Here is an 18,987-nt window from a genome sequence, read left to right as displayed (position 1 = left end):
TCTTTAAGAAAAAGCCGTGCCCATTTTGTATGCCACATTATAGTGGCACATCAGTCCTACTATTTCATAATAAATAACCTGCTATTCTCATCCCTTTCTACTAAAAAAAAAAAAAAAAAAAAAAAAATTCAAATTCCTCACCTTCTAGGGGTTTTTCTTTGTCTTCAAGCAGTGACAGCAACATCTTCATCCTTCCCATTGCCTCTCACTGTTACAGTGGCTCATTCTGGTCACAGAAAATCACAATAACACCAAGGTTGGAAAAGACCTACAAGACCATCCAGTCCAACCATCCACCTATCACCAATAGGTCTCACTGGTCATTTTTTTATTTCATCAACAATGGCAGATATGCATAACTAGATAACTTTTTTTTTTTTTTCCACTAAACCAGCCAAAGTAATTTTTGCACAAGTGTGCACGCGCTCCTCCGAATGCAGTTAGAAAATGAAATTTCTAAAATCTATTTGTTCAAATAGGATATTGCAGAGGAATTGTTTAGTTAGAACTATCAAGCTTCACATCTTCTGAGCTTTAATCAAAGTTCTTATGGTCATAAATCCACAACTGTTCACTCCTCCCTTGCCACTTCAGGTCTTAAGCTTCCAAAAAACCTGTTTTCCAGGCAGGCTGGATTAACTAAAAAAAGACAAATCTCAGTGTACAACGATGATTTCCACTCAATGTGAAAGACGATCACTTAAAGTCAGCATAAGCAAGCCAGGAACATCTTTATTCTATGAGCAGAAAATAGTAGTGCTGAAAGGACTAAGTAATGCCTTCATATATGTCTCACTGTAACATGGAAGTAGTTCATCTGTTTTAGAAGTGCTGTACCTGAACTAAAAAGCCCTATCTCCCAAGCTTTCCAGAGCAGGCTGCTAGGACTGCCTGGTGCTATGCAGTCCCACTAGAGTTCACACCAGCTCAAGGGTCTCAGCAAAGCATTTCCTCAAACAATGAAATTCAGTCCATCACGCACCTATTTTTCACTCAAAAGCACTGGCTGCGTTTCCCCATTCCAAATCAAGCCTTCTGGGTAAAGATGTTAGATGCAGATTTGTTAGAAGGCAAATGCATGAAGAAATCACTACTTAAATTTATCATACCCAGAACTTTTTTTTTTTCACTAAACTAAATCATACTGGGAAAAAGAGAAAAGCTTGCAAGCATCTCAGTATCCTTAGTTGTTCTTTGCAAGAACAGAATTTAGCTTTCACATGAAAATGTGTTGTTTTTTTTTGTTTGTTTGTTTGTTTGTTTGTTTTAAATGGAGGCTTTCCATTAAGGAACAGAAGAGAACATGATAAAGCTAAAAGAAACAATGTTGTCTTAACTACATGCAGAATTTGAAAAACTGAATCACTAGAACATAATTCACATTATCAAGTATTTGTGCAAAAATACACACAATATCACAATTTAATCAGTAGAAATCAAGAAAGCTTTCCCATATTTCCATTTGGGCCCACAACTGAGCTTGGCTACAGAGTCAAATTGCTTCCTGATAGCATGTTCTCCATCTGTCTGCTTTCTTAACATCAATTGTTTACCAAATAAGGAACAGCTACGCTTCCTCTTATTATCTTCCTTTTAATCAGCCTCAAAGTACTTGGATTTTTTTCTTCTCTTATCAATAGAATAAATACTGTGTAAATATGCTCTAGGAGACAACATCTACATCCAGATCTGCCTGGAAAACATTGGCTTTCCTCTTGAAGTTGAAATCAACAGCCCACAAGTGGTACCAGAACCAGGTAAGTTTTTGTACATAGTAGAAGAGACAGCGTAAGTTGTTCAACCAAGGAAATGACAACTGTTCATAGACAGGCTAAAAACACTGCAGACAAATACTGAACACTAGGTATAGAATAAATCTTTTCTACTCAAATGATTTATCAGTTTATACCCAAGACAAAGCTTAAGGCTTTCCTTCTCCTCATCGGTGCTGGAGAGCTGCAAGTTCAATCGCAGAACTGAATCCAAGCATAACTATTCTACTCTTTCCCTTTGAATTTTGCTATTGATCACATACGCCAACAACAAAGCCCACCTACAAGTTCAAGAGGAATCCAAGCCAGAACTGCAGGAAGGGAGATATAGAAGGAAAGGTGCAGAAGTATAAAAGCAACCACTGCCGACTGATCTGCACAGAAAGTCACCTGAGGTAATTATACACATTGGAATCTGCTTTAGCAAAAACTTTCTTACCACAAAGTTTGCTAATTGGTATTAATTAAGTTATTTGCTTAATAAGCAGCTGTTAAATTACTAAATGGAGCAACACGGAGGTAATTATACCTCCTTTATTCAGGTACTCTGCTTGGTTCTACTCATCTCAAAAAAGTATTCCAAACAAAAGAAATTTCCATATGCAAAGAGCACACAAGCAGGGTGATAGAAAAACAGACAAAAATAAATTAGACAACGATTTTATTTTTTTTCTAATTGATATTATTTTGAAAAGCTACTAGTAAAAAAAAAATAAAAACTGCTTTTACATGGTGCAACACTCATTTATGACACTGAATTATACTGAAGATCATGTCCAAAACATGAAACGTTTTCGAAAGGGAGATGCACATCACACAAATATGCTTATTATAGGTAAGAAAAAAAACAAGGTGCCTGCTGCAAGTCTTCACACTTTAGGACATAAAGCAGCCCATAAATACTTTTTTGTTTGGAAGAGTCTTCCTGAATCACTATGCTGAAGTCATGTGCTAAGACAAAATCCTCCTCAAGCCACAGGTAGACAGATAATTTAAGACTTTAGATAAGCTACTTCACTTATTTTGTAAGATAATGACTATGTTCTTAGTTAAGGTTTTAACCTTTTAATCCACTCCTGGATCAGTAACGGCTGGCAGGGGGTAGGAAGGAAGCAGATAATAATGACTAAAACCAATATTCATTAAAGAATATTTAGTTTCTCTATCCACTTTCAGCCATCATCTGTCTACTGATGAACATTCAGAAGGCTATGCTAGCAATCCTTCATTATTCTTATTTTCTTCTGATTTGCGTTTTACTTCTCTTGTCTCTACTGGGGGTTGGACAAGTGATGCCTGGGTGCTGTATGAAACATTAAGGCCAATGGAGGAATTAATCTTGAGTCACCTTCCACTGAAAGCTGACTACATTACTGCTGTTATGGAATGCTTCTCTCAAGTTACTTACTAGATTCAGCGTACACAAGTAGGGTTCTAGCAGTTCGGAGTGGATATTACCATGACATCACAAAGCAAATCTGTTTACATATATACTGTGTGCTAAAATGAACGCAAAACCCTTCCTGACATGAGGTGACATCAGTTCTAAATACAAAAAAAAAAAAAACAAAAACAAAAGAGCAGTACAATTTTCACAAGCAGTCATTAGTCAGGACAACACCACAGAAAGTCAGAGTAAGCTCTGACAATAAGAATGCTTTAATTAACCTAAACAGAGTGGCATCACATTCCGAGATTTCCCAAGTATTCATGCTCATAATTAATTCCTAACGTGAACTGCATCACCAACTTATAAACAACACAAAAGCTGATCAGAAATCTACTTGCATTTTTTTTTTCCCCCCCAACTAATTTCACTGGACATTCAACTGAGGCAAGTAACAGATGTGACCAAAAGTAGCATTGAACAGGCATCCAAAGTATTGCTAAAGGAAAACAAAAATCACTTAAGAACTACATGACAGAACAAGTCATTCTGTTTTAGACAAATCACTGCATCTAAATAGTTATTAACCAATCTGCATAGAAGAAAGTCAGCTTGCACATTTCAGGAAGTTGTAATTATATGAAGCACAATCAATTGCACTCAGAAGTACTTTACAGAATTTAAGCATCAACATAGACTTATTGCAACTTGCGTTAGTAATATGTAACAGCTAGATGTTCTCTATAAAGAGCTTCACAAGAAAAGCACAGAACACAGGCATTCTGAAGGACTACGAAAGACCCCTGAGTTCAAGGCAACTGTAGCCTTCAAAGAAGCAGCATATAAAATGCCACCAATCCTTCTCGAATATTTTAGATTTTCTCCAGCTCTCTGACATCTCTCAAAGACAAGTCTATGCTATCATAAAAGACACTGCCCACAACTCTCATCCTTCCTACGTGAAGTGCCTATGAATACTAATGAATCCCGAAGAGCAACTCCAGTGCTATGGTAGCTTGCAAAGACAGAGTAGGCAGACCAATATTCTCCTTGTGACTAAACCAATCACAGTTGCATGAGTCCGAACAATTGTGGGCGAGAATATCACAATTTCCAATTTAGCACAACATTCTGCTCTGAAGTACAAAGCGTTACTTGAAGTTCCCAGATCCAATCAATGCAGAGGTGGAATTGTTCTCTTTCTTTTATATCTGAGCTTCATTTAGATCTACAGATCTAAAGCATTTTCTGTTAGAGTTTCAGAACCACACGAGCATGTAGTTGCTACCTCTGGTACACCTTATAGAATACAGATATTGGCATATACATCTGTAGCAAGCCAAAAAAAAAAAAATGAGGCCTTGCACTGTAATCCAAATGTTCAAATTACGTCTGTAAAACAGTTCAAAAGTTGAAGTGACTTCAAGCATAGATCATCTTATCTAGCACATCATCCACTAGGAAGTCCCAAACCTTCTGAAAGTAATAAATTATGGCTAACGAGGACATGAAAGATGGGGAGAAGGAGTTAACACCACCTCCCCTTCGCTAACACATTAATTATAGCTTCCTAGCTAGCATTACTGATTGACTGAAACCTAATCTTGCAACATTTTAAAGCTAAATGGCAGGAAACAAGACTTCAGTGCACTCAAGAAGTGCCGTGAATGTAAATATCAAATTAGTATCCAACTTGAACAGTAGTTAATCATTCTCTGACATTCAAAAATTAAAAACATTGAAGGCAGCTTCCCCCCCCCTCCCCCTTGTTTCAAGAAGTGTCTAAGGTTAGATATAAGATTACGGTTTAAGGTCAAATAATGCCCTGAAACAAGTTGGAGGTTCCTCCAAGTCTTAAACATTGCTCCTAGAAAAATTTCTGTATAGAGCTGAATGTACACTTTCATCCCTCTTTATACCCAACAGGAATCCAACACTGAGTTAGTCAATGGTGTGATTCACATACCCAAACAGGGTTTGCTACCTCATAAGAAACTAAGTTCACTCTCCACATCTGTTATAGAAGGAGCCTGGATAACTTGCATATCAACACCTCAAGAGGCGTAAAATGAACATAAACTTTAAGGATAGAATTCAAGTAACAGCACGAGAAAGCACTTCAAGAATGATGGGCCCCTACTTCTACAAATTCAACAGTGCTAAACAACAAATAAAGTTATTAAGCAGGAAACCATGTACAGTAAAGTGTATCCAAGTATATTTTTTCCATCCTGAATGGCCTGAAACACCAGCTCCTAAATGCTACAGTACTCTCCAAGTCCAGTACAGCACCATTAGCTCTTGGCATGACCAGCAGCCAGGCAAAGAAGCCAAGGAAAGGGTGGCAGGCCTACTGCTGGAGATACCCAGTGTGCAAAGTACCTGCTGCTAGGTCTGGCTGCTTGCCTCTGCCCCAGACCCTGGACTTCACCAGAAAGCATCCCACATACTTCCAACCCATCTGGAAGCAACACTAACAGCAAAGCCTTCTGCATGATCTGACAAATGCAAATACTCATTTGCCTACTTCCTCCAACAGAAAAAGCAACCAGGTAAGAGGTGAAGGAGACCTGAAAGCCACTCTTGGTGTGACGCTGTAACAACAAAACACAATTTCTGATCATAAGAGAATTAATTAGACCTCTGTATTTGAATAGAAGTTATCTTTAAAATCTTTCAGGTCAAGAAAAAAATAGCTGAGGTTGATTTCATTATTACAACTATTAATTCAAATGAAGTACAAGCAGAAAATGACTAACAATGAGTAAAAATCAAGGGGTTCTATCTCTTTAACAAACCAATAATTAGAACTCACCCTTTGAAGCAACATGCATTTATCACAACTCTGAGATAGGCCAAAGAGGAAGTGAGTTTCAAAATATTTCTATGTCAACAAGAAACTTAAGATCCTCAGGTAATGCTGTTCACAAGTGAACACATCAGAGCCAAAGGCTCGTTATTCATGCAAGTATGAATTCATTCAAATATGAATAGAGCTATTTAAAATTCTTGGACAAGACATTAGGCAGAGGTAAATATTGCTCTTTTCCTAACACTTAGAACTGCAATACTTCGACAACTTCATTATTAGTATTGGTACCTGTACTCATCATCACTATGAATGTCACAATTCACCTTGTACCACGCTTCCAACTAATGCTTACTTCACATACAAACATTAAGAAAATACCCAATAAATATATTATCTTTTAGGAAACCACAGGACTAACGGCCTTGTATGGTTTAGTTCCAAATGATACAGATCGCACTATGTATTCAAGTTCTTAAATTCACTACCAAGCCTCACAAAAGGGGCTTGGAAATACCCAAACAGTTGTACAAATGGCAGCCTCCATGGTGATCACAGGATACACACCTACTGTTGATTTCTACAGCAGTTTAGAGTCAATGCTTCTAATTCCCATCTATATACAAGAAGTACCAAAGAACTTCATACATAAAATTGTATTTTCCAAAGTACTGAACATAAAACTTGTTATACAAATCATAATTGGAGCTCTGTCTTGATAACGAAATAAATGCTCCTTCCCTCTATCAAGTCTTTTCCTACACTCCTACTAAACTGACCAGAACTAAGTGTCTCCTTATTGTCACTGAGAGCACAATACAGACTTGGAACAACAAATTGTATTTTTGTTTCAAACAAACACGATGGTTTCATTAATGACATGCAATACATCCTTGTTACCAGATGAATTTCACTTCCACTTTCATTTTTAATGTGCACAGCACAATAAAAAAGGCAGTGTGAACTACACACATTCATGAAATATTTCTATGAAGTCAGTTTTCAGACCAGAATACACGCCAAGATCAGATGGTGTATAATCAATGAATATAAAGATGTTATAATTACGAAATAAACAATAGAGTTTGGCAAAGCAGATTATGATAAAAATAAGAGGACAGAAAGCTTACCCATATCCTGGGCTCACTTATAAAACTCCAGCGGAGCGGATCTCCAGAAGAGAACCTTTCCCACAGGTAGTCAGCTCTTAAATGGGTCTAGGAGAGGTGCAGCCAGGCTCCACCCCTTCTGGGAGCACAGGAGAATTGCCTTCACCTGTGCACCCAGGGCTGCCTCATTGCTCACCTCAGGAGACCAGAGGTTCAGGCCATGACTCAGCAGCTCCCATACAGATGGTTTAATTGCATCTTGTACAATTGTGAATGTTCCAAATGAAATTATTATTTTCATTCTCATTAGCTTCTGAAACCTTTTCGGAGGGGGGAAGGACAAGACACCACAAGATGTGCAAAGTTGTCATTCCTCAACATCCTGCAAATAAGAGTGGCTGGGGGACATTTTAAAAATATAGAAAGCAATTATTTAGGTTACAAGACAGTGATTGTCTTGTACTTTGGTTTCTGCAAGCATGTTAATCTGCTGCTGACAGCTTTTTGGACATAGGAAATTATGAACAATAAAGAAAATAAAAAAGAAAAAGTCACTGTAATTCTATTATCCTCCAGCTGAAAAGAAAATTCAGCTTTAACATACCACTTAGGAGACCACAAACCAATACAAATCAATGGAAGAAAAACAGTTGAATAAAATTAATTTACCAAGTCAGTGCCAGCAAAAATTCCACAAGACAATAGCCTCCACTTCAGAACATCTCTCCAAAAATTTACCATATGAATTATGACACAACATACAACATTATGACATTCTACTTTGTGCATTTTAACCTTATACTTTCTACGTTAGCAATCACTTTAAGCATTTGCATAAAACAAAAAATGAAATGCCAATGGAAAACAGCAAGCATTTGCCAAACTGTCTCATCTCAAATAACATAGCCAGAATGCGTTTCCTAGTTTAATTTCAGCTCTTCAGAGAGCACACCTCTGCTTCCCTTCATCCCTTCCAAAAAAGCATGGGGCAGGTGGGATGTCTATTTCGAACCTAATTTTCAATGAATGCCCCAAGTCTTTTATCATGAGAATAACTACCATCTAACTACCTACAGTTGCCTCTTATGGTTACAGACAGGTCCATCACATCTTCAGCTACAGCTCTTAAGACTTGAAACCCACTGGCTTCTGTAGCGCCCATCCTCCAGCCTCTTAGCCTTTATCACCATGCAACCTTCCTTCCTTTGCTGCCACAGCTCTTGTTCATTTGACCTTCACTTCAACAGTTTCAGCAATTATTCCAGCAGAAGATGTCAGTTTACTCAATGGAAGTCACTCAGAATGAGGAGCACAGGCTGGAGGCCTAACACATATTGGCTTAGGCTCCCAAGGAAGTATGGCTGCAGGCAGGCTTTTTAAAACCAGAGAAACCTGACGCCTCTTCATACAAAAAAAACATACACTCAAGAACTCTGGTGAGCTTTATCCAGACCTTTTTTAGTTTTACATACCCTTTCACAAGTAATAATGCTATATCTACTATTTTCCTTTCTTCGTAATTTGCATTATTTCTTTCTGACCAACAAACAGGCTTTTTCCACAGAACAATCCACAGTTACTCTCAAAATCAAAATTATAACAGCTTATAAGAGATCCAGTTACCAAGTTAAATGCAATTCAAGTTTTTACTTTAGGGCACGAAAGTATCCAGTTGAGTAAGTTCCCCCCTCCTTTTTTCCCCATTCCCGAGTTTTTTGTTGGCTTTTGTTTGTTCCGTCCCCCCCCACACACACCAGATGCAATCTCACATCTCATCATCCCAACATGCAGCCATCAATTAATACCTTCAGAGATCCACATGCACAACAGCAGTTTATGCCAGGTCCCCCTTCATCATTCTGCTGCATACCCAACTTCCACTCACCTCTGAGCTGGTGCTCCATTTATTATCTACTGCTTTGTAGTTGCATCATTTTCATTCCCATTAAAGTTAACATTTTACCTACAAATGCATATCACACTTAGAGGAGATTCCAATTTTTATTGATCTCATCACAGTCAAAGTTGTGTACAGCACTTCCATTTTATTGAAATAGGAAGTCTTACTATTTTACAACATCAAGAAAGTTAATCTTGCCTATTGTTCAGAGGATGCTAGAAATAGGCAAACAAAGCAGCATGAAACAGCATCCAAGTGCTTTGAGGACAAAAAAAGATACTCCACAGATGCATAGCTTCTTTTAGGAAAGATGCTTATTAAATAAAGGAAACAAACCAGTTCTACTTGGATTCATTATGAGAAATACTAGAAGTGGCAAACCAAATGCATTTAGAGTTCAGACTGTATTTCTTCTTTCAAGTTGCTAAATACCTACAGCTCAGTCAGAACGGGCAATGTCTTCATTATCCAGTATTTACAGAATCACATTTCATTAGTTTTGCCTTATGCAACTAAGTAGTTAGGCCAAGCATGTGATTTTGGTTTTGAGCAATGAGCTCTCTCATACAAACAACCTGTAAAAACAGAGTGAACTCCTGAAAGAAAGGCTTAATTCCAAAACAGAAAACATAGCACACATAGGCTTCAACTCAAGTAGACAGCAACACTTTCTGCCAAGGCTGCTACCTTCTCACAGATGCTTTTGTGCAGCAGTGCAGTGAACTGAAGTGAGGACTTGATCCTACTGGGGGAAAAAAAAAAAAGCACCAGTCTCCCATGCAGCCAAAAACTAGCTCACCTCCAGCCACAGTAACATTGGGGAAGAGGTCAGGACAGACAGAATAGGCAGGGAAGAAGAGAAAGCAACAAGCAAAGGAACAAGCAAGAGTAGGTACTGAAGTCAGTTTAAATCAATAAAAAGCGACAGTCTTTCACAGCGACAGTCACTGCCTGCAACACAGCCAAGGAAAGACCAATTACAGGGACTACGTTTCATAAGACCAAAACAGACATTTCAGATGCAGCGCTAGATTGCAATCCCAGAGAATACAGAGCGCAGCTTCATACATTTAAAATCAAAGGATTCCTCTAATAGTCTCATTCAGTTGTTACAGCAATATCTACAATACCCTCCCTATGAGTACTCCAACAGCATTTTGGGAAATGTAGCCAAGGAACATGGAACAGATAGAAGAAACTGAGACAAACAATGCTCTCGAAAGAGTACTGATAAAGTCTCTCTCCCTTTCAAAAAAAAGATTGGGAAGACAGTTGCCTCAATGCATTCCACTTGCACCTAAAAAAAAAAAAAATAAATAACAGAGAAGGATATTTTTCCTTCATGTCACGTGGTATATTACTAGAGCTACACAATACTACATAGTCTAATTTTTGTATTTAGCAAAACAGTAAGCCATACTTAGAACTAAAAAGGCAAACTTTCATTTTCATATCAAAAACATTTAAATCTAGGCAATGAAAAAAGTCAAAAGTATTTTTCTTACAGGCATATGGTGTTACAGTAAGGGGTGATCGTGCAACCTTCTATATATAGCAATCTAGAACTAAAACCACATTAGAAGGAAGTCTCCTACTCAGAGTGATTAGCTTTGTTTCAAAATCACAGACCACATGGCTTGGGTGGTTTTGTTTTACTTCTTAACAATATCATATGCCTTGCTTGCTGTTCTTCAAATACTAGAAGGCATTTCAAATTCAGATAAAGCAAACCAACCTTGTCATTCTCAAACTAAGTGTGGAGAAACAATATAAAATATTTGTATATGCTTTAGGTTAGGCACACAACTTGAAAATTCACTTGCTTACTGAAGCTTGGAAGGGTGTCCATGAGAGGAATAAGTAAAACAGAGGATTTCAAGTAAAGAGGATTTCAAGTAAAATCCTATGGTTGAGACAAAGCATCAAAATATAGACAAAAGTTACTTAGAGAATTTCCTAGTGAAGCTCACTGAATATATTTCAACATGCAAACAGATGGTAGTATAAATATAAAGCATTTACTGAGCCATTCCCTGCTTCATAAAGCGCTACAGATGCAGAAAAAAAACACGAGATGTTAGCAAGTTATTGATGACAAATCTCAATGGCAGTCAGACTACGGGAGTTATTAATATTAAGATTAAAATAATGTTGGTGTTAAAATTCTCTTTCTAAATAGCACATTTGTCTTGCATAGAATTCTTTATTTTAACTAATCTGATGCAACAGAAGAACAGTTTCTTTTCAGTGTAGCATTCTTGAATGAGTGAAATCCTTTCCAGCTAACAGACTCTTCTCTGCTTGAAACCACAAAGCAAAAAGGAGAATTCACACCACACCTCATTGTATGGAAAACCTACTGTTTTAAGCAAAAACTATCCCAAATATAGAAACCTAAACTGCCTTCACCAGGCTTTTATTCAGTAAGAAATAATATTTGAATTAATACATTACTGAAGTTTGTGTTCACTCTTATACGTGGCTTTAAATCATTGCATATAAACCTCTGTTTGCTGCTGATCTCAGTTTTAGAAGCAGAGCACATGACAGTTTCTTACAGAAGAATAATTAGCCACAAAGAAAACAAATAAATCAAGTACTAAAATTTTAACAGGAGACAGCAGCAGAGGGCTGGGCTGCCGTCAGTTCTGAGATGCTTCATAACACAGAAGCAGCAGGAGGAAACAGAACGTGGGGCCTAGAGGAAAGGGATCAAAGTTATCTTCCCTATAAATTCTGGTACCACACAAGCTTCGTGCAATGCCCTGCACCTCAACATCCGCTTCAGGTCAACTGAATTCCTGCAGTGCTGCTCGCTGTTTGCAATGCAAGCTACAGCAATGCCACTCCCCTCCAGCACTACACCCAGGAAGTCCCAAAGAAGCAAAGATTCACCTGCAGCAGCAGACACCCCTCATGAGCTATATAACTCATAACACAAGGCTAAGATGTAAAAAGCAAGGCCAGTGGTTCTCACCGGCCAGGTAAAATTCTGTTGAGCCAACAATTCCATTAATGAGTTTTTTGTTTTTCATTTTTAACCAATCTGCCCGGCACATTATTTTTTTTTTCCAAAGCAAATTTAGGCAAAACTCTGGAATACTATTGATGATACAGAATTAAATGTTCCTCTAACAAACCCCTGATAAATACTGTGTTTTTGTGATTGGAAGGAAAATGAGGAAGGTCCAACAAGAGGAAAAAAAAGCATTAAAGAAAGCAACAAACAGTCCTCAGTCAAGTGTGCAGCGCTCACAGAAATCAAGCAAACAAACACAATTTGTGTAGCACCCAGGCAATGAGTGCATTCCATTTATGCAGATTCTAAAGGAGAACTCTGCATTCTTGTTGTATTCACCTCCCCCCTCTCAGAGATGCAAAGATAGTTTCCGCGGCAACAGGAAAGCCTTCACAGTATCCAGAGGCAGTAGAAAAGCAACTTAAGTAATGACTGGGAACTCACCTATGTTTTGAAGATGTATAGGTGCTCATTTTATAACACCACACAGTGATTATTTACCCTCATCACAAACCCTATGTGGTCAAGATAAACATCTGAAATTCCTGCATTTTAAAGAGCATTTAACAGGTGCGATGCAGTAGACTAATCCCAATGAAGACTGCTCATACACCAAAGTTTCCACACTAAGTCCCATTACATAGCACCTCTCTCACATAAAAGATTTCTCACTTCTCTGGACTTCTAGAAAATGCATTCAAACCCACAGACCTCTGAAGGCTGTGATTCTCCTAGCCTTTCCACAGCACTGCAGCTCTTTACAACATGATCCTCCACATAGAGCTGACAGACAAGAGATATTGAATTCTAAAGGACGTACAACGTACAGCAGGCAAACTAAAATCAATTACATATCACAGCATTGTAAGGGTTGAAAGGGACCTCCAGAGATCATTGAGTCCAACCTCCCTGCCAAAGCAGATTCCCTACACCAGGTCACACAAGTGACACACACAGCCTCCCTGGGCAGCCTGTTCCAGTGCTCCGTCACCCTCACTGTAAAGAAGTTCTTGAGCACATTTGTGCAGAACTTCCTATGCTGCAGTTTCTGGCCATTTCCCCTTGTCCTGTCTCAACACAGCTGAAAAAGAGTCCATCCTCGCCACTCTGCCCCCCACACCTTAGATACTTATAGACCTGGATCAGGTCTCCTCTCAGTCTTCTTTTCTCAAGGCTAAACAGACTCGGTTCACTCAACTTTTCTTCACAGGGGAGATGCTCCAGGCCCTTCACCATCTTTCTGGCCCTCCGCTGGACTCTCCAAGAGATTCCTGTCTTTTTCATACAGGGGAGCCCAGAACTGGACACAGTATTCAAACTGCTTACTTCATATAAACTTTTAAAAAGGGAACTACATTTTTCAGTGTTTTCCATAGCAATAGCGTCATTGTGGGAAATCTTAACACTGCAGTTTGCCTCTGCCAATGGGTCCGGTTGCCATCCTTTGACAGATGCAAGGCAGCTCAACGCAGTTTGGATAGATCTTTATCACCGAGGTTAGCTAGAAGAAAATGAGTCATGCCTGGGTTGCGTAGGAGTAGCTAGCCTGAGCCTGGTAGGAGGTCCCCAGAAAAGCAGAGATTTCTTCAGAAAGCTTACAGCTGAAAGAGCAACTCAAAAACCTGCTGATGGAGCAGTGATACAGAGTTAAATAACTGTAGATAAGTGCTCTGCGATGCAGTCAGTAACCACCAGCTTGAGGTCGGCATCATTAGTGGACAATGGACTCCAATTTCTGTCCTCTCAATAGAAACCACAGGACCAGATCGTTAAGGGCTTAACTACAAAAATAAAATAGAAGTAACAGAAAAGAACAGGCTTGGGATACTCAGTTTTTGTCACTAGAAACAGCAATCATCCTTAAAAAGCAGCCTGCTGCTGAGGAAGTGACAGATCTCACAGTTCCATTTTATAAGACCAGGACATGCCGAAAGACTCAAAGATCACTTTGCTACATGATCAAAACCACTACACTCTGTACTCCTCCACCATATGAAGCCTCACACACAACCACACCAAGTTCCTAGGGGATTAATCCAGCTAAGGAAAGGTCACTGCAGCAGTCCCACAGTCACCTCAGGATGCACATACACGGACAGTATGGCTCGTCTAATGACTCACTGCCCTTCTTCCCTCTGCTGACCCACCCGCACAGCCATGCTCCCTGCACTGCTGCTAGCCCTTAGAACGTACCATGAAAGAGTCTGATAAGAAATCCACTGGTTTCTGTTGCCTGCATTTCCTTTCACATTCCTTCAAGCTAACACAGCAGCAGTCATCGCCACACTGAGGAGGGAAGGGGCAAAAGGGATATGCAGCAGAAAGGGAGCAGGGCCTCTCGCTCCTTGCCAGCTCTGGGCCCTGGGATGAGCATGCCTGCTCAAGATTATTTATCATGCAACACACAAATCTTTCAGTAACTTTCAGAAAAGTGGCTAATAATGCTGCTCAATATTGCAGAGCAATTTAGTTAAAGTTGAATAATAATAAAGTTGAAGTTTATTCAGTGAATAAACAGAATGTGAAAATCCAAGGTTATCTTCAGGACTAGAACAGGTGATCCCTTCACTTTCTACCATACTGTAAACAAGCAGTCTCAGAACATACGACACCTCTCAGTACACCATTTAGTGCAAAAAGACTTACAGATCTGATTTTCTTAACTACGACTTGAAATGTAAATGACAGCTGTATATATGTTACAAATTGCCATTTAAAAAGGAAGCATACAAGAGACAACAATAATGATACAAATTAAGTCTTCGAATACCTAAAAGTATAACTGTTTCCTGGCCATAAACTCAGTTGCATTCTTCTCTGTCATATGTCACTATATCCCTAGATTAACTTTGCCAGTTTCTCCTCTAACCCAGCAAAAACTTTCAGTGACAGGAATTGGTTACACTATTTATGCAATTTAAATGCTATTGGTAAAAGCTTCCCAGATGATACTAAACCTAGATCTCCCCCACTACAACTCACTTCCTCTTCACCTCCCTTTTAGCCACAGAGCAGATGGAAAAAGTTGTGGTTTTTTGATCAAAACCCTCGTGTGAACTATTTCTTACCTATTTAGTAACACAATCCTCCCACAGCCTTTTCCACCACCCAAACACAGCAGCACATCAGTCAAATCCTGGGCCTCTCAGTCCGTGGTACTACTTTCCTCTGTCCTTGTTGGCTTGTTTAATACTCAAGACTAGACACAGAAGAGCAATGAAGAACAATGAAATGTTTCAGCTTTTAAAGAGTTTTCTGCAATTCAAACTGGATTAATATATCCCAGGACAGCATTTGCTCCTGCCAGCTGCATTATGTTGTTTCTTCAGTTCACAACTATAATTCTGGATTTTTTCCTACAGCTGCACTGACTGTACACCTACATCTTATCTGAGCACCTGATAGACTCCTCCTAGCTTAACATTACATACTTCGTTAACTTTTCCTCTGGATTTTACCTCTTAGGCTGAAAATCAAACTCTATGTGCTTATCTAAATGACTGCTTGCATCGCTCCTAACTTGCTCTCACGTCTGTGTGTCCTTTCCTTAGAAGATTAAAGCTATAACTATTATAATCACTCCCTGTACAGTCACAGGATTCTCCCACAACCTTCAGGAGTTCCTCCGGCACCGCAAAGAGCAGCTGGCAGTTGTTTGGGTCCAGCATCAGAGGCAAACACCTCAAGCTATCAGCCATACACTGAACCTGCAAGCAATGAACACTGTTAAAAGCCTCTCCAAGATTTAAACTGATTCTAAGATGGCTTTTAAACACATATGTTCACAGAATTACAGAATGGCCAGGGTTGGAGGGGACCTCAAGGATCTCCAAGCTCCAATCTCCCTGCCACATGCAGAGCCACCAACCTCCCCCCATTTAATACTAAACCAGGCTGCCCAGGGCCCCATCCAATCTGGCTTTGAACACCTCCAGGGATGAGGCATCCACAACCTCTCCAGGCAGCCTATTCCAGCAACTCACCACTCTCTCTGTAAAGTATGTTCTCCAGATCAAACTGTTACATAAATAACAAACTGACTCCTAAAGTGTTAGATCCCTCACATTTATTTTCTCCCTGGATACACTGCTGGTGGAGACACCACAGCATTTGAATAGCTTCTCATTGATTTTACAGTTCAAAGTACACCAAAAAAAAAAAAATACTTTTCTCCACCCAAACTGACACTTTTGATTGATTGAGCATGAAGTGTAGACAGCATCAGCACTATGTATAGCAAGAACTGCTTAATACCACCTACAACCCGGTTAATTACGTTTTGGGGGAAAAAAAAAAAAAAAGCTGTTCCAACACAGCATATTCACAACACCTCTAGAAGAAATGGCTCCTGTCTCTTAGACCGTAGATGTTTGCACTTCCTTAGTTTGCACAGCAAGCCAACAGAACAGACATCTTCAAGTTCACATGTGCCCTGTCCTCCAAGCAGACCACTGGTGTACCACTGAAAACTTATAGTTCTAGCAGAGTGTTCTAATATTACCTTCAGCAGAACAGAGGATTTTGTTCCGATAGAAACGCACTGCTTTCTAAAGCAAAGCAGAGTGTATACCCCCTTCTTCTCTCACCTTCCACACTCCTCCAGGCAGAGGGCTCACAGAAGCACGCTATAAGATACGGCAAACTTCAGAATGCTCAAGTGCTGCCTGCCCACAAACGCTGCTCTCCTCAGAGCACGGTCTGAGGACCGCAGAGCTTCCCACTACCCACTACAGAACGGCTCCAGGAGGCACCACGACCCGCCGAAATACCATTATTTTCAGTGTTCCACTGCAACTGCTGACTGTGTGCAGGCATCATCATTCGCCACAAGTACAGCAATAGGAATACTGCCGTTTTTTCTTAAAAATAAATAAATAAAGTTATCCGTAGACAACAGCTTCCCACACTTCTCCTTTCCGGAGGAAGGGGCGCGGGAGAAGCAGCAGCGGTGCCCGCAGCCGGACGGGCGGCCCCCAAGCGGGGTGTCTCCGGGGGCACCGCACCCCAACCCGGCCAAGCCCTCGCCCAGCTCAGCCAGGAAGGCGGTGTCGTTGTGCAGCAGGATCCGGCCCGCATCCTGCGGCAGCTCTGGCCAGGGAGGGGCAGAGCCGCAGTGCCGCCGCTCCGCTCCGCGCCGCACCGAGGCAGGCAGGCAGGGCGGGCAGCGCGGCACCGGAGCGCGCTCCCCCTTCCGCGCGGAGCCGTTACCTGTTATCTCCGCGGCAGAGGAGGACGAGGAAGAGGCGGCGGTGCCTCCTCGCGCACCCCGCCGCCCGCTGGGCATGTCCGCAGCCTCCAGCTCGCATTCCGCAGCGGCGGCGCCGACCAGCAGCAGCCCCAGGAGGAGCAGGCAGCCCGGCGCCGCGGGGACGCCGCGGGGCGCTCGGCTCTCGCTCATCGCTTCGCCGCCGTATGAGATGCGGGGGGGGGAAGGAGGGAGGAAGGAAAGGGCTGGAGCCGCTCCGCTACCCGCGCCGCAGTCGCCGCTCGCCGGTCCCACGCCGCCTCCCGCCGCTTCCGGCGGCCAACGCCGCCGAGCCGAGCAGGCGACACGTCACCACGCTGTGACGTCACGGGAGGCGGTGCCAAGGGGGGAGGCTGGCGCCGCGCGGGGGAGCACGGGGCGGGGCTTGTGCGCGAGCGGCGGACCCGCAGGGGGGGGAGGCAGGGAGGCGCCGCTCCGCGCCTTGCGGAAGTCCGTAGCGCGGCGACGAGCGCGGTCACCTGAGGGCAGTTGTGAGGGGAGGGAGCCGGCCTGCGTGCTGCGCTTCAGCTGAACCTTGACCAGCTAAAAGCACGCGGTACTTGAAAGCAGTTCGACAGCACGTGGAGGTGTTGTGAGGCGTCCGGGAAGCCTCAGCGCTGCTGCAGGCAGTAACCGGCAGCGTCCCCGCCCCGCGGCGCTGGTGCGAAACGGCGCTGTGCCTTGACTTCGGGGAAGGGAGTTGCAGGGAGTGAGCTCCCTGAGGGAGACGCAGAAACCGGCTGTTAATGTAATTGATTGGGTAATTGTACAGCGCAAAAAGACGGGTATTCATAAAGGGTACACAAAAGAGGCGAGTGCGAACTGGTGTAACTACGAAATCTGGTGCGGGCTGTTTGCAACCCATAGAAATGCCATACATCAGTAGAATGGATGCGTTGATTCTGGACTGCTGACCACTGGTTTGTGTACAGTGATCCGAGATGGTTTCCATCCACTGCTCGCGCAGTCCGTACCTCCCCTATTGGACTGCAGGGGAGTTACAGGGTGCTGTGTGAGAAGCCTCGCTGAAACCAAGGCGTGCTGCTCTGATCGCAGCATATTTCGAGTACGAAGGGACCCACAAGGATCCCCCGGTCCAACTCCTGGCTCTGCACAGGACCACGCAAACTCAAACCCCATAAAGGCATTGTCCAAGAATTCCTTGAACTCTAGCAGCCCGGGGCTGTGCCCGCTGCACTGGGCAGCCTGATTCACACCCACTGCCCTCGGTGAAGAACCTCCTAACACCCAACCTGGCCCTAATAACGAGACAGCAGGGAATCATAAAAGGCAAACCTGGTGGTAGATCTGTGCTGTTTTCTCCAAATCAACTTCTTGTCCTTTACTAGCCTGAAAATGTCTTCCAGAAAGATTTCCTTCATGATCCTCTCAGAGAGAGGCACTGTGTAAGGCTGACTGTCCTGCAGTTCCATAAACTTGCTTTGATGATAGATGTGACATTTGCTTTTTTTTTTTTGCCACAGCTTTTCGAAGATGATAAGATCTGCTAAATTACCCTTGCCACCTTCTTCAGCATCTCCATATGCATCTCCTGTCCAGTCCTCTGGACTTGCATACATCTTATTTGCTGAGCTGGCCCGATTTCAGCCTTCCCCTACAGCTTGTAGGCTATTCCTCCAAGCTTTGCTGCCAGGTCTCTGTGAGATCTGAGGGCTGATCTTGGTCGGAAATACCAAGGGAATACCTCAAAGCCTCTCAGGCCGTGGAGTATCTCATCCTTTTCCC

The 18,987-nt window shown here is 41.9% G+C and overlaps 1 protein-coding gene across 2 annotated transcripts in view; it reads right to left on the bottom strand.

The window, feature by feature from the left end:
- STIM2 (stromal interaction molecule 2) overlaps window positions 1–17,534 on the bottom strand; it is a 63,167-nt gene extending 45,633 nt beyond the window's left edge. For both annotated transcript variants that reach the window (XM_052681992.1, XM_052681993.1), the window contains exon 1: window positions 17,205–17,534. In XM_052681992.1, the coding sequence (XP_052537952.1) occupies window positions 17,205–17,394 (190 nt within the window). In that variant the 5' untranslated portion in view covers window positions 17,395–17,534. The remainder of the gene's footprint in view (window positions 1–17,204) is intronic.
- Between the last annotated feature and the right edge of the window lie 1,453 nt (window positions 17,535–18,987).

The sequence above is a fragment of the Tympanuchus pallidicinctus genome, unplaced genomic scaffold (assembly GCF_026119805.1).
Source record: "Tympanuchus pallidicinctus isolate F22 unplaced genomic scaffold, pur_lepc_1.0 scaffold2, whole genome shotgun sequence".
In the NCBI taxonomy this organism is placed as follows: Eukaryota; Metazoa; Chordata; class Aves; order Galliformes; family Phasianidae; genus Tympanuchus; species Tympanuchus pallidicinctus.
Note: the sequence above shows the minus strand (reverse complement) of the source record. Positions and strands in the feature narration are given on the sequence as shown.